The 16,172-nt window shown below is 43.2% G+C and overlaps 1 protein-coding gene across 1 annotated transcript in view; it reads right to left on the bottom strand.

Annotated features, from left to right (window-relative positions):
• Positions 1 to 70: 70 nt before the first annotated feature.
• The window catches only part of LOC140197500 (UDP-glucuronosyltransferase 3A1-like), a 58,222-nt gene continuing 42,120 nt past the window's right edge, over positions 71 to 16,172 (bottom strand). The window contains exons 7-8 of the mRNA XM_072257508.1: positions 10,403 to 10,622; positions 71 to 6,218 (exon numbers count right to left, since the gene is read on the bottom strand). Coding sequence (XP_072113609.1) covers positions 5,954 to 6,218; positions 10,403 to 10,622 — 485 coding nt within the window. The 3' untranslated portion in view covers positions 71 to 5,953. The remainder of the gene's footprint in view (positions 6,219 to 10,402; positions 10,623 to 16,172) is intronic.

The raw sequence follows: 16,172 nt of genomic DNA, 5'->3' as shown, positions 1-16,172 counted from the left end.
CCAATTTTGTCACGTACCCCATGATGGGTTAAAGAACCAGAAGAAATGGAAAACACTTTGGAGTCCAGTATTACTATTAACTAATAATATTTATTAGTAACTACACAATACAGTAATATAAATGTAGATAAATCAAACAGGTTAGCAATGATTATATAAAAGTAAGTGTGGAATATATATGAAAACCCAAGCTTCTTCAAGTCTAGGGGTAAAAAGATACAGTCTTATGATGATGAGTAAAGTTCAGTTCAGTTCAGTTCAGTTCAGTTCGTGGTATTCAGTTGAGTAGTGATGGAGAGAGAGAGGGAGAGATTTGAGACTTCAGGTGAGCTGACGCCGTCAAACTTCTCATTGTCCTTCAAAATCCTTTAAAAGTCACCAACTGTGACCACAACAAAGGGGACCAGTTTTCTATGGTGGAGCTATCAACCCAGGCAAGGGTGGACACATGGACAACTCCCCACTGGTCACTGCCTTTTCTTTTCACTGCAAGAGCCACTGATCAATCTGCCTGATTGATCCTCCAAAAAACTCACTTTTTCTGCGGCACAACAAAGCTCATTCAGTGTCCAAAACATGTGTCTCCGGTCTATCCCCTGACCTTCTAAACATGTGTCTCCGGTCTATCCCCTGACCTTCTAAACATGTGTCTCCGGTCTATCCCCCAACCTTCTATTTATCTTCCAGAGCTGAGCACCAACTGTCTCTCAAATAACTCCGCCCTTCTCTGTCTGTGTAAGAACACAAGCAGGCCATGTCCTTGAGAAGTATCAACACGCTACCAAAAAATCATAACATCGATTGTCCATCAAATAACACCACCCTTGGTTACCATAGCAACTTACGAGCTGCTCGGTGCCATCTCTAACTCAGCAGAAATCCAAAAGTTAGCCAGTTCTTTCTCGTGCCTTAAAGTGACAGTCCAACAGTTAGTCTTTGTCTCTCTCTCTCTCTCTTTTCAAAACAACATGTCGGTGTTAAATAACTCTCTCTCTCTTTTCAAAAGCACAGTTCATAGGGGTAATTCAGGACCCCGTCACAGTACTATCAGAGGTTCATAAAGGACTACTCTAATGTGAGTCACCCTTTAAATCAGCTTCTTCCTTGGGGGAAAAAAGGGAGGATGAAAGGAGAGGATGGTAAAGATTATCTTAGCCCCTCAGAGCCTTTTGGAGTGAGATGGGATACAGAATGTGAAGAGGCCTTTCAGCTGCTGACGAAAGCACCTGTGCTGGATTTTGCAGGACCCCCCCCCCCCCCCGGTTGCCGTATGTACTGCATACAGATGCCAGCAGAGGGGGTTTAGGGGGTGTCCTGTATCAGGATCAAGGCACAGGGTTGAGACCCATTGTGCTTGTCAGCCGGAGTCCATAACTCTCTGGGCAAAACTACCCCACACACAAGTTGGAGTTCCTGGCATTGAAATGGGCTGTGGTGGATAAGCTAAGTGACTATCTATATGGTGCCAAGTTTGAGGTGATGACTTACATCCTGACCTCAGCGAAGCTGGATGCCACAGGCCATTGGTGGTTGGCGGTGTTGACTGCCTATGATTTCAGTCTGAAGTACTGGCCGGGAAGCCGGAACGCTGATGCCGATGCTTTGGATTGGGGTGGGAGAGCTATCTTAATCGCATGGATTTGGCGGGACCGGAGTGTGTCTTCCCTAGACTTACGCAGCCAAGGAAACCTACAAGGTTTCACTAACATGAGAAAATGTTTCTGCTTTAAAATTTTATTTGCCTTTAAACCTAGCTTACATAGTACCTGTTCACTGTACAGCAGCTTCGATATCAATGTAACCCTTGAGCTTGATGGTTTTTATCAAGAGTTGAAATATCCTTATCAAGTTGTGACAGCAAAAGCGGTTTCTGTTTTTTCTGAGTGTGTGGTTCACTGCACTGAAACCTATTTCAACAAAGTAACAGGATGCAATGTGAGCAGTTTGGCTCTTCTCCAAAGACCAGGAAACTGTGTGACAGTGTAGTCACATACCACAAAAACTGATGCTTATGAAAAGCATTTTTGCTTTTTCATCATTCTGAATTTTGAACATTTCTTCTTGCAAGATCTCTTCCTGTTCTTCCACCTTACAAAGAAATGGGTTAGTTACCCAGTCTGGAATTCCCAGGTCCTTCAATTCCTGAATCGATTGTGAAAATCCTTATTCAGTGACTGCAGGCGAAAGTAGTACTCTTGCAAATCACCAACTGTGAAAGAGAACCATAGAACAATAGAACCATAGAACACTACAGCACAGAAAACAGTCCATTCGGCCCTTCTAGTCTGTGCTGAAACTTTATTCCGCTGGTCCCATTGACCTGCACCCAGTCCATAAATCTCCAGACCTCTGCTGTCTATATATCTATCCAATTTATTCTTAAAACATAAAAGTGAGCCCGCATTTACCAGGTCAAATGGCAGCTCGTTCCACACTCCCACCACTCTCTGAGTGAAGTTCCCCCTAAACCTTTCCCCTTTCACCCTAAAGCCATGTCCTCTCGTATTTATCTCTCCTAATCTAAGTGGAAAGAGCCTACTCGCATTTACTCTGTCTATACCCCTCATAGTTAGAGTGCCATACTTTCTATACTTTCATACTTTCTATGTAGGGAAACTGTGAGAACTTTCTTTTCCCCATGTTTTGCTTATATATTTCCAATTTCCTGATGAAAGTGGATGCTGCACTTTTTACCTGGATTAAATTGAAATTTTCACCCTGCAGTTTCATATTTAATGTGTTCACTTTGTCATATAGATCAGCTACATATTCCACTTTTCCATGTCGAAATTCAATCTTCTTTCCCAAGCTCTTGTTGACTCCAACAAAAATTCAACCACAGTGTCAAAAAAAATCAAAGAAATATTTTAAGCAGCAGCCTTTTGACAGCCAACCCATTTCGGTGTGAAGAAGCAAGTGTTCAAGCTCTTCATCGTTATCTTGGCAAAATTGGTGAAATATTCTGCTTTTTAATGGATGAGCTTTATTTTTGTTGATAGCAGATATTACAAGAATCATGCTTGAACAAAGTTGCTGGCTGAGGTTTTTGGCTGTGAGATGTTGATGATGAATTACACAATAGATTGCAAACAGACTTGGAATTTCTTTTTTCATGAAGGCCTCTCAACCAGCATGGTAACCTGTTCTCCACCTGTTCAACTGGTTCTCCACCTGTTGCACAAGAAATCGTGTTCCTAATCGCAATTCTTTTATCCTCAATATACATTTTGAGCTTGTCATAGACTTATTCTCTGTTTTTAACTTTTTACAAAAGAGAATCTCTTCAGAAGCTTTTCCGTTTTAGTTAAATCAAACACGTGCCATTAGCAATGCCTCATTGTCTCGCACCTTGACTTATCCAGTTGTATCCCAAATTCTGTATTTTGTAGCTCTGTGTGTAGTTGTGTTGGTCAGAAAGAATTACAGTCTGCAAATCGGTGAATTTGAATGAATTAAGGACAATGGAAGCAGACTGACCAATTGCCTTTGTTCTTGCCCTAAGAGAGGAGATGGAGGCTGCCATTTTATGAAGCACTCTGTTCTCCATTTTCTGAGTTAGTCGTTTGGCTTAATCAGTGTTTTAAAGTCGACACAATGATGCTTCAGGTAATCTGCTGAACTACGGATCATTTCCAAATAAGAAGTTGTTTGTGAGGTGTTCTTTGGTGTGTATTACATGCAGGTTTGTGACAGCTGGGGTTTCTATCTGTTCTGCGTGATTCAAGCCTGCTGCTGATCGAGAATAAACAGCCATCAATTACCGATTGTCACTTGCTGGGAAGAGGGCAATACATGCACGCTGACCTGGAGCAGAGCCAATAACAAGGTGTGAAAGGTCAGCACATGAGCTGTGGGAAATGACACTGGAATGTAACATTTGAATTGGTAAGGAATGGTTTAAGTGTGACGGCAGAGATGACTCTGTAGAACGACTATCATGGATATGAAGAGCCCCATGGACATGTGGAGATTTGAAATGGGATGATGAGGAACATGTAGCCAGCAGCAGACACTCCTTTTTAACAGGTATAATCGTTTTTGGTCTTTGACTGGTCACTGAAGGTCCGGAAAACATAGCAGGTGTGCACACAGGTATTCAGTTGTGTAAATTCACATGTTCTTCTGTTGAGACAATAAAAGTACTTGTTGGTATTTACAGATTCTCTTTGAGTCTCCCTGATCATCATTACAAGGGGTGATTCTTGTAACCATTGATACTCAATGTCTTCCCTCATTTTGTCAATACGATGAGCTACAGAGTTATTACTCAGAGGAATTGATTTTAAAATACTGGTATCCATTTTGGGAACAGTGGTGAGCACTTCTGATACAGCAGGCATTATTAATCTCTCACCAGTTGTATGAGATTTTCCACACTATGCTGTCATTTTGGAGATGTTATAAGAAGCAATGAGACCACTATCAAGGTCATTTTAGCTTCTTGGTAAATGACTCGAGTGTGCAATACTTTTCAAATGCTTCTTTCATCTTCTGGAACTGAGTAATACCACAAGTAGCCTTTTCAGCTTGTCCTTTACAGAAGTGTTCCTGCAATCTTGATGGTTTCAAGGACTGTGTAGTATTACAAATAAGAAATATGTGGCATCCACCGCTGCTCTGCTGGGAATGGAATAAAACCACGCTCCTGGTATGTAACATTGTACTGACGCACCGTCCATACTTTCTGTTTCTTAGCAGGATTAGAATTCAGGCGTCACTGCTTACAGACTCAGACATCACGCCGTATCTGTTTATCCATCATATGAAGCGGAGGTCACTTTGAACACCTCAAGAGGAATCCTTGGGGTCGGCAGGTTCACCGATCGGCTCTGTTTCACCATTTAGTTCCGGCCCCCGCTGTATCGTTGCGAGACCTGTTTTCCATAGATCTGCAGAGAAAGCTGAGAAGGTGAACTTTCTTACCAACTGTGAAACTCGTTCTGTGCCGCGAGTCAAGGGGAACTGTTGGGCACCCTGGTTGCTAATGTATGCATCCCCAATGATGTCTTTTTGGTTGGTACGGTTGGATGAGATTGCTGAGTTTCAGATGCGCGCTCACCGCCTGCAGATCTATGGTTCTTCTGGTGTTCCAGGGCCTCATCCTTTTACTTTTGGAAATGCCTGCTCTACTAATGGTTCGTCAGGTCTTGTGCCTCAGGTTCTGGTGGCCCCACCCCAAGAATCTTGAATGCTTCCCCCCCCCAACTTCTATTTTCCCTAATGCCCCCACAGGACATGCGCCAATCAGGAACGTCTGGTTTAGATGTTTCAGCATGGATTAGATGGACAAAAGGGCCTGTTTCTGTGCTGTGCATTTTCTATGATTCTTTGATGCTATGAAGGACCCTCACCACCCAGGACATGCCCTCTTCTCATTACTGCCAATGAGAATAGCTACAGGGGCCTGAAGACCCACACTCTACACCTTAAGAACAGATTCTTTCCCTCCACCAGATTTCTGAATGGCCCATAAACCTACAAACACCACCCTGCCATTTTTTTGCACTATATTTGTTTTTGAAATTAGTAATATATATCTTTGCACTGCACTGCTACCAAAAATCAACAGATTTCACATCATTATAAACACAGGTGATCTAGCAAATGCTGGAAATCTTGAGTAACTTATAGAAAATGCGGGAAGAACTCAGGCAGCATCTGTGGAGGGAAATGAAATTGATGATTCAGTCCGAGTCCTGATGAATGGTCTCAGCCTGAAATATGACCGCTTATTCCCCTCTATAGATGCTACCTGACCTACTGAGTTCCTCCAGCATCTGATGTGTTTTGCTCATGTCATCTAAGTCAGTGACAATATATCTGATCAGGAAACCCAAGATAATCACTCCATCTCTTACATGGGGCCCCAATCAAGTCCCAAAGCTCTGCAAGACGAACTAGCTCCTTTTAAAAAGAAGTTTAAATCTGGGCTGTGCGTTCACCAGCAGACATTTCAATCCTTTTTCACTTTTCCAACCCTCTTCAGGCAGCACACAACCCTGAGCATGGCGTAGACCAACACGGAGGCGCTGCCCAGCAGGAAGAGGATGACATCGAGGAGATGGTATTGATACCAGGGCAGCTGCAAACCATAGGGTCTCAGATGATCACCTCCTTTAAGCTCCAGCACGTGCTCCAGCCACCGCACCAGGCGCTGGCGTGGGGGAAATGGGTACGAGCGATGGACGCGGCTCAGAGTCTCTGCTGAAGCTTTGTACCTGTCGGGAAACACAGATATAATTGTAACCGGATCAGACAGCCATTGCTGGAGTCCAGATCAAACACCGGTTCTTTACATTGCCAAGGTACATCCTCACTTTATGGGCGTCCCTGTCTCAGGTCATGTATTTTAGTCCGAGTTACACAGAGCAAAGACAGAACAGCGAAGTACAGCCCTTTGATCCATAATGCTCTGGCGACCCTTTGACCTGCTCCAAGATCAATCTAACCCTTCCCTCCTACTTAACCCTCCATCCTTGTGCCTAAGAGCCTGTTAAATCTCCCTCAGGTACCTGCCTGCACCAGCACCCCTGGCAGTGCACTCCACAAACCCACAGAGGGAGGTTAGTGTAAATGTGCCTACCTCTGATATCCAGTCACCTTGTATCAGCCAGCTTCGCCCAGGGAAAAAATCTTTGGGTGTCCACTTGATTGAAGACTCTTATTATCTTATACACCACTATCAATTCACCTCTCATCATCCGTCACTCCAAAGAGTAAAGGTCTAGCTCGCTCAACCTATCCTCATAAGACATGCTGTCCAATCCAGGTAGTATCCTGGTCAATCTCCTCTGCACCCTCTTTAAATGTTCCACATCTTTTAGTGTAGTGGTGGGTGCCTGGAATGAGGTGGTGGAGGCAGATATGACAGAGGTGTTTAAGAAACATTTAGCCAACACATGACAGATTTAGGGAATGTTGGTTTTCAAGTGACACCGAGACCTTGGTTAAGAAAACAAAGGAGGTGCGTAGCAGGTATAGGCAGGTAGGAACAAATGAGGTGCTCATGGACTATAAGAAATGCAAGAAAACACTTAAGAAAGAAATCAAGAGGGCTAAAAGAAGGCATGGGGTTACCCTAGTAGACAAGGTGAAGGAGAATCCTAAGGGATTTTACAAGTATGTTAAGAGCAAAAAAATTGCTAGGGACATAATTGGTCGTCTGGAATATCTAAATGGTCATCCATGCATGGAGCTAAAAGAGACTGGGGAGATCTTAAATGAAATGTTTGCATCTGTATTTGCTTAAGAGACAGACACAGAATCTATAGAAGTGATGCAAAGCAGCATTGACTTCATGGACCCTAAATATTACAGATGAGGATGTGTTTGCTGTCTTGAGGCAAATTAGTGTAGATAAGTCTCCAGGTCCTGACAAGGTGTCCCTCAGACCCTGTGGGAGGCAAGTGCAGAAATTGCAGGGGTCCTAGTAGAAATATTTAAATCATCCTTAATGACAGGTGAGTTACCAGAGGACAGCTAATGTTATTTTGCTGTTTAAGAAAGACTCTAAAAATAAACCAGGAAATTATAGGTTGGTGAGCCTAACATTAGTTGTGGGAAAGTTATTGGAAGGTATTCTAAGGGACAGGATATACGAGTTTTGGATAGACGTGAACTGATTAAGGATCGTCAGCATGGCTTCATGTGTGGTAGGTCTTTTCAAACCAAACTAATAGAGTATTGAGGACATTACAAGGAATGTTGATAAAGATAAGACAGTGGATGTTATCTACATGAACCTTAGCAAGGCAAATGAGAAAGTCCCACATGGGAGGTTGGTCAAGAGCGTTCAGTTGAGTGGCATTCAAGCTGAAGAAGTAAATTGGATTTGAATTGGTTTGTGGGAGAAGCCAGAGAGAGCTAGTAGATGATTGCCTCTCTGACTGGAGTGCCACAGGGATCGGTGCTGGGTCTGCTGTTGTTTGTCATCTATATCAGCCATTCTCAACAGGGGTCATATGGCCCCCTTGGGGGCCCTGGCACATTTGAAGGGAGCCACCGACTGAAAACTGTGAGAAGGGGAGCCCCAGGGGTTTATGGGGGCCCTGGTAACTGAACCGATGAAATACCCAAGCAGCAACTTTCATTGGAGTCAATAGTTTCCCTCCTATTTATAATAGCTTTCCAACACACCGTTTGAATTCAGCGCATCTGGTAAATTGCTTAAGCTCCTCCCACACAGCCTCACTTCAGAATCAGTCGCCAATCAGACTGCACCGGGTCAACGTATTCAGTCAAGGGTTCTCACATCCATTATTGCCGTACTTCATTCCCCGAAGATCAGCGTGTCTGCTAGGCCTTTTTTAGCCTAGTAACTTTAAAGTATATGTGTTTGGATATATTATATGTTCAGGTAGGTTGTGAAAACCAAGTAGAGGCAGAAATTCAAGAGAGTTTGATTGATCTTCAGAGTGACAGAACTGCACGTTGTCAGTTCAGTCAATTTCAAAAAGATTTTTGGATCAAGAGTGATCTGTCGAATAAATTTACAACATTGTGGGAAAAAGCCCAAAGATTTTTTATTGCCTTTCCCTCAACATATTTGGTTGAGATTCTGCAAGGAGACAAAATCCAGGAACAGAATTGATATCACAACAAGCGGTGACCTCCGACTGTCATTGTCTAATTTGGAGCCCGATATCATGAAACTTGCAGAAAAGCACCAAGCTCAAGGATCGCATTAGGCCTGATAGATGTTTAATTTCATAGTCTTATTTTAAGTTTTGTCCAGTATGCTGGAATGCTCAAGTTTTCTTGGTGTTCAATAATAAATGATTTTCAGTCTATCTGTTCGTGTTGTATCCCTGTTTGAAAGGGGGGCCCTGGAACCTGAGAAGAGCTCCTAAGGGGGCCATGGCCATAAAACGGTTGAGAATCACTGTGCTAAATGAATTGGCAAATTTGCAGATGGCACCAAGATTGGGGGTGTAGTGGATAGCTAAGAAATGGGATCTGGACCAGCTGGAAAAATGGGCTGAAAAAGGTGGCAGATGGAATTTAATGCAGACGAATGCGAGGCGTTGCACTTTGGTAGGGTCAGCCAAGGTAGGATTTACACAGTGAACAGTAGGGCTCTGGGGAACACTGCAGAACAAAGGAATATGGGAATACAGCTAACAATTCATTGAAAATGGATCATAAAGATAGGATTGTAAAGAAAGCTTTTGACACATTGGCCTTCATAAATCAGAGTATTGAGTACAGGAGATGGGATGTTTTGTTGAAGTTGTATATGATATTGGTGAGGTCTAATTTGCAGTATTGTTTACAGTTTGGTCACTGATGTAACAGTAAAGATTTAAGTAAGGTTGAAAGATTACAGAGAAAATTTACAAGGATGTTGCTGGGACTGGGTGACCTGTGTTATAAGGAAAGATTGAATAGGTTAGGACTTTATTCCTTGGAATGTAGAAGACTAACGGGATTTGATAAAGGTATACAAAATTATGAGGGGTATAGATAGGATAATTGCAAGTAGGCTCTTCCCACTGAGGTTGGGTGGTACCACAACTAGCGGTCATGGGTTAAGGGGATAAGGTGAAAAGTTTAAGGGGAATATGAGAAGAACTTTTGTCACTCGGAGGGCTGTGAGAACATGGAATAAGCTGCCATTGTGGAGTGGTGCATGCAGGCCTGAATTCAACCTTTAAGAGAGGTTTGGATAGGTACATGGATGGGGAAAGGTGTGGAGGGCTATGGTTTTGGTGCAGGTCGATGGGAGTAGGCATTTTAAATAGTTTGGCATTGACTAGATGGGCCGAATGGGCTGTTGCTGTGCTGTACTTTTCAATAACTCTATCTTCAAGGGAACTCACATGGTCACAAGGAGAATGTGCTGGACACCAATGCGGTGGAGGCCAAGTCTGTGGGTATATTTAAGGTGGAAGTTGATCGTTTCCTGATCAGTGAGGGCATCAAAGGATATCACAAGAAGACAGGTGGATGGGGTTGAGTGGGATCCAGGATCAGCCATGATGGAATGGCAGAGCAGACTCGATGGGCTGAATGGCCTAATTCTGCTCCTATGTCTTATGGTGTAATATCCTCTGCCATGATTCCATTCACCCACAACATGTAGTTAAATGCCGAGCTGTACAATTTCTCAGAGCCTTTTGTATAAAACCTCTCCCACCTTTGCCCTGAACTTCAGGGACAGTGCAGAACCTCCAGACAGAGGAGATGGAGAGAAGGTAGGAAGTTCAAATCCCAACTTGCCAGAGGGATCCACATCAAGCAAACACTCAGACATATCCATCACACGCACAACACACACATGGACACACACCGACAACAGGGACACGTGCATATACTTGCAAGCAGGCACATGAACAGGTATATATACACATAAACAACCACACACACACAACCATACACAAACAGTCCAACAAGTTGCACATACCTTTTGTCCTTGATGACAGTGGCCATGGTGTGACTCAGGTGGTCTGCCTGTACTTGGGTGACATGTACAGTCAGCCCGAGGCCCTTGGCCTCCACCCGCACCATGTTATCGAACTGATCTCCGAAGAGTGGGATGCCAATCACAGGCACTCCATGGTACACTGCCTGCTGCAGGCTGTTCATGCCCCCGTGTGTCACCAGGAGACGAACCTTGGGATGACCTGTCAGCCCAGACCAAAGTACAGTGAGAGACATCTTCAACCCATTAACTCTGCAAAGAAGCACCCGCCATTTCCCAAAGAAAATCAGACAGATACTCCCAAAGCCAGTGGAGAACAGATCAACAGTAGCATAAGATTATAAGACCATAGATAGAAGAGTGGAAAGAGACCATTTGGCCCATCGAGTCTGCTCCACCATTTCATTATGGATGATCCATTTTCCCTCTCAGCCCCAATCTCCTGCCTTCTTCCCGTATCTCTTCATGTTCTGACAAATCAAGAATCTATCAACCTTTGCCTTAAATATACCCAATGACTTGGCTTCCACAGCTGCCTGTGGCAACAAATTCCACAGATTCACCACTCTCTAGCTAAAGGAATTCCTCCTCATCTCTGTTCTAAAAGGATGCCCCTCTATTCTGAGGCTGTGCCCTCTGGTCCTAGACTCTCCACGATAGGAAACATCCTCTCCACATCCACTTTATCTTGGCCTTTCAATATTCGATAGGATTCAATGAGATCTCCACTCATTCTTCAAAATTCCAGTGAGTAGAGGCACAGATCCATCAAATGCTCTTCATATGATAAGCCATTCTATCCTTGAATCATTTTTGTGAAGCTCCTTCGGACTCTCTTTAGCGTCGGCATATTCGTTCTCAGATAAGGGGCCCAAAACTGCTCACAATACTCCCAGTGAAGCCTCACCTGTGCTTTATAAAGCCTCAGTATTACATCCTTGCTTTCACATTCAGCCCTCCTGAAATGAATGCTAAAATCACATTTGCCTTCCTCACCACTGACTCAACCTGCAAATTAGCCTTCAGGGAATCCTGTACAAGCACTCCCAAGTCCCTTTGCATCTCAGATTCTTGAATTTTCTCTTAATTTAGAAAATAATTGATGCTTTTATTTCTTCTACCGAAGTACATAACCATACACTTCCCTACACTATATTCCATCTGTCACTTCTTTGCCCATTCTCTTAATCTAAGTCATTCTGTAGCCTCTCTACTTTCTCAAAACTAGCTACAGCTCCACCTATCTTTTTACTGTGTGCAGACTTTGCAAGAAAGCCATCAATTCCATCATCCAAATCATTGACATACAGTGTAATACGAAGCAGTGCCCACACAGTCCCCTGTGGAACACCACTAGTCACAGGCAGCAAACCAGAAAAGGCTCCCTTTATTCCCACCCTTTGCCTCCTGCTAATCAGCCACTGCTTTATCCATGCTAGGATCTTTCCTGTTCTACCATGGGTGCTGAATTTGTACAGCAGCCACACGAGTGGCGCCTGTCTTTCTGAAAATCCAAGTACACAACATCCACCGACTCTCCTTTGTCTGTCATGCTTGTTATTTCTTCAGAGAATTCCAAAAGCTTTGTCAGGCAAGATTTCCCCTTGAGGAAACCATGCTGACCACAGCCTATTTTATCATGTGCTTCAAGAGTACCTTGAAACCACATTCTTAAGAATTGACTCTAACATCTTCCAACCACTGGGGTCAGTCTAGCTGGACTATAATTTCCATTTTTCTGCCCTTCTCACTTCTTCAAGAGTGGAGTGACATTTGCAATTTCCAGTCCTCTGGAACCATGCCAGAATCTAGTGATTTTTGAAAGATCATTACTAAAGCCTCCACAATCTCTTCAGCAAACTCTTTCACCATCTGGTCCCAGTGACTCATCTACCTTCAGATCGTTCAGTTTCTCAAGAACCTTCTCCCTAGTAATGGCAACTTCACACACTTCTGGTCCAATATCCCAAACTTCCCTCATACTGCTGGTATCTCCCACAGTGATGACTGATGCAAAATACTTATTCAGTTTGTCCACCATTTCCTTGTCTTCCATTACTACCTCTGCAACATCATTTTCCAGTGGTCTGATATCTACTCTCACCTCTCTACTACACTTTGTATATCTGAAGAAACTTCTGGTATCCTCTTTAATATTGCTGGCTAGCTTACTTTCATAGTCCATCTTTACCTTCTTACTAACTTATTTAGTTGCCTACTGTTGGTTTTTAAAAGTTTCCCAATCGTCTAACTTCCCATTAATTTTTGCTCTATTATATGCCTGTTCATTGGCTTTTATGTTGACTTCCACTTCTTTTGTTAGCCACAGTTGTGTCATCTGGCCTTTAGAATATTTCTTCCTAAAACATAAGAACATAAGGACGTAAGAAGTGGGAGCAGGATTCGGCCATCTGACCCGTCGAGCCTGCTCCACCATTCAATAAGATCATGGCTGATCTGACCATGGATTCATCTCCACCTTCCTGCCTTTTCCCCATAACCCTTAATTCCCCTACTGTGCAAAAAATCTAACCAGCCTCGTCTTATATATAGTTACTGGGGGGGTAGCCTCCACTGCTCTATTGGGCAGAGAATCCCACAGATTCACCACTCTCTGGGAAAAACAATTCCTCCTCATCTCCACCTAAATCTACTCCCTCAAACCTTAAGGCTATGTCCCCTAGTTCTAGTCTCACCTACCAGTGGAAGCAACTTTCCTGCCACTATCTTACCTATTCCTTTAATAATTTTATATTTTTCTACAAAATCTCTTCTCATTCTTCTGAATTCCAGTGAGTACAGTTCCGGGCACTTCAATCTCTCCTAATACTCCTAATAGTCTAACCCCCGCCCCCCCCCCGCCACCCACCTCTGGAATCAACCTGGTGAACCTCCTCTGCACTGCCTCCAAAGCCAGTATATCGTTCCTCAAGTAAGGAGACCAGAACCACACGCAGTACTCCAGGGGCAGCCTCACCAGCACCCTGTACAGTTGCAGCATAACCTCCCCACTGTTAAATTCAATCCCTCTAGCAATGAAGGCCAACATTCCATTTGCCTTCTTGATAGACTGCTGCACCTGCAAACCAACCTTTTGTGATTCATGCACAAGCACTCCCGTCCCTCTGCACAATTTTTCACCATTTAAATAATAATCTGATCTTCCATTTTTCCTTCCAAAGTGGATGATCTTGCATTTACCAACATTGTACTTCATCTGCCAGACCCTTGCCCGCTCACTTAATCTATCTATATCTCTCTGCAGACTCTCTGTATCATCTGTGCAATTTGCTTTTCCACTCAACTTAGTATCCTCAGCAAACTTAGATACACTACACTCAGTTCTCTCTTCCAGATTACTAATGTATATTGTGAACAGTTACAGGCCCAGCTCTGACCCCTGCAGCACATCGCTCACTGCTGATTGCCAACCAGAGTAACACCCATGTATCCCAACTCTCTGCTTTCTATTGTTAACCAATCCTCTATCCATGCTAATACATCACCCCCAACTCTGCATCATTATCTTATGGATAAGTCTTTTATGTAGCAACTTATTGAACACCTTCTGGAAGTCCAAGTAAATAACGTCCATCTGTTCCCCTCTAACCACTGCGCTTGTTATATCCTCAAAGAACTCCAGTAGGTTTGTCAAACAGGACCTGCCTTTGCTGAATCCATGCTGTGTCTGCGATGGATCCATTTCTTTCCAGATGCCTTGCTATTTCTTCTTTAATGACAGCTTCAAGCATTTTCCCAACTAATCGGCCTATAGTTACCTGCCTTTTGCCTACATCCTTTTTTGAACAGTGGCATGACATTTGCTGTCTTCCAATCCACTGGGACCTGCCCAGAGTCCAGAAAATTTTGGTAAATTATCACCAAGGCCTCTACTATAACTTCTGTCATTTTTTTCAGTACCCTGGGATGCATTCCATCAGAACCAGGGAACTTATCCATCTTCAGGTCCACAGGTTTGCTCAGCACTACCTCTTTAGTGATAGCTATTGTATCGAGGTCCTCACCTCCATCGCATCTGCAACATCTCTGCTCGGCATGTTAGATGTGTCCTCCACCATGAAGACTGACACAAAATAGTTACTCAAAGTCTCTGACATTTTCCCATTATCCAATATCAATTCCCCCTTCTCATCCTCCAAAGGACCTATGTTCACTTTAGCCAACCTTTTCTGCTTTATATAATTATAAAAACTTTTACTATCTGTTTTTACATTTTGTGTTTGTTTATTTTTACAATTTAGCTTCCCCTTCTTTATTGCTCACTTAGTGGTTCCTTGTTGATTTTTAAAGCTTTCCCAATCTTCCAGTATCCCACTACTCTTGTTGACTTTGTATGCACGAGCTTTTAGTTTGATGCCTTCTTTTATTTCCTTAGTTATCCAAGGCTGGCTCTCCCCACCTTCACTGTCCTTGCTTTTAACTGGAATAAACTTTTGTTGAGCTACGTGAAAAATCTGTTTGAAAGACCTCCACTGTTTCTCAACTGTCCCACCATATAGCCTGTGTTCCCAGTCTACACTAGCCAAACCCTCCCTCATCCCATTGTAGATTCCATTGTTTAGGCATAATGCAATGCTTTTAGATTGAGCTATTGCATCCTCCATTTTGTATGAGAAACTCAATTATACAGTGATCACTCTTTCCAAGAGGACCCTAACTACAAGATCACTAATCTTAACCTGTCTCATTGCACAGATTAAAACAGTGCAGTCCCTTGTAGGTTCCGTAGATTCAATCCCCTTCCTGTGTATCCTGTGCCTTCCAAATTGCTTCCAGAAATTCCAGCCATAGCTGCTCTGCCATCATCCCTGCCAGTGTCCTTTCCAATCAATTTTGGTCAATTCCTTTCTCATGCCTCTGTAACTTCCTTTACTCCACTACAATACTGATACATCTGATTTTAGCTTCTCTTTTTCAAATTGCAGGGTGAACTTTATCATAATATGATCATTTTCTCCAAAGGGTTCCTTTACCTTAAGGTCTCATTGCACAACACCAAATCCAGAATAGCTGATCCCCTAGAGGGCTCAACTACGTGCTGCTAAAAACGGCCATCTTACAGGCATTCCAGAAATTCCCCTTTTGGGATCCAGCACCAACCTGATTTTCCCACTTTACCTGCATATTAAAATCCCCGATGACTATCGTAACATTGCCCTTTTGGGATGCATTTTCTATCTCCTGTTAGAATCTTTACTACTGTTTGGGGGTCTGCATATAACTCCCATCAGGGTCTTTTTACCATTGCAGTTCCTTACCTCTACCCATAATGATTCAACACCTTCCAATCTGATGTCACCAATTTCTAAAGATTTGATTTCCCCCCCAACAGAGCAATGCCACCCCCTCTGCCTTCTTGTCAGTTATTTTTTTAAATTAAGTGCAATTGTGAACAATAGCTAGAAATACTGATCAAGTCAATTAGTTCTCAAAGAGAACTGTGATCGGCCAATCAAGGGGGAGAGGACCCGGAGCGATAGAGCAGTGAAAGAAGTGCATGGAGTAAAGCCAGATCTAACATACAGAGAGGCTTTGAGGAAAGAGCAGTAGAATAAACAGTGTAAAGACAGTAAGGTAGAAGGGCTGAAATGTGTGTACCTCAATGCAAGAAGCATCAGGAACAAAGGTGATGAACTGAGAGCTTGGATACATACATGGAATTATGATGTAGTGGCCATTACAGAGACTTGGCTGGCACCAGGGCAGGAATGGATTCTCAATATTCCTGGAT

This window comes from Mobula birostris, chromosome 5 (genome assembly GCF_030028105.1).
Source record: "Mobula birostris isolate sMobBir1 chromosome 5, sMobBir1.hap1, whole genome shotgun sequence".
In the NCBI taxonomy this organism is placed as follows: domain Eukaryota; kingdom Metazoa; phylum Chordata; class Chondrichthyes; order Myliobatiformes; family Myliobatidae; genus Mobula; species Mobula birostris.
Note: the sequence above shows the minus strand (reverse complement) of the source record. Positions and strands in the feature narration are given on the sequence as shown.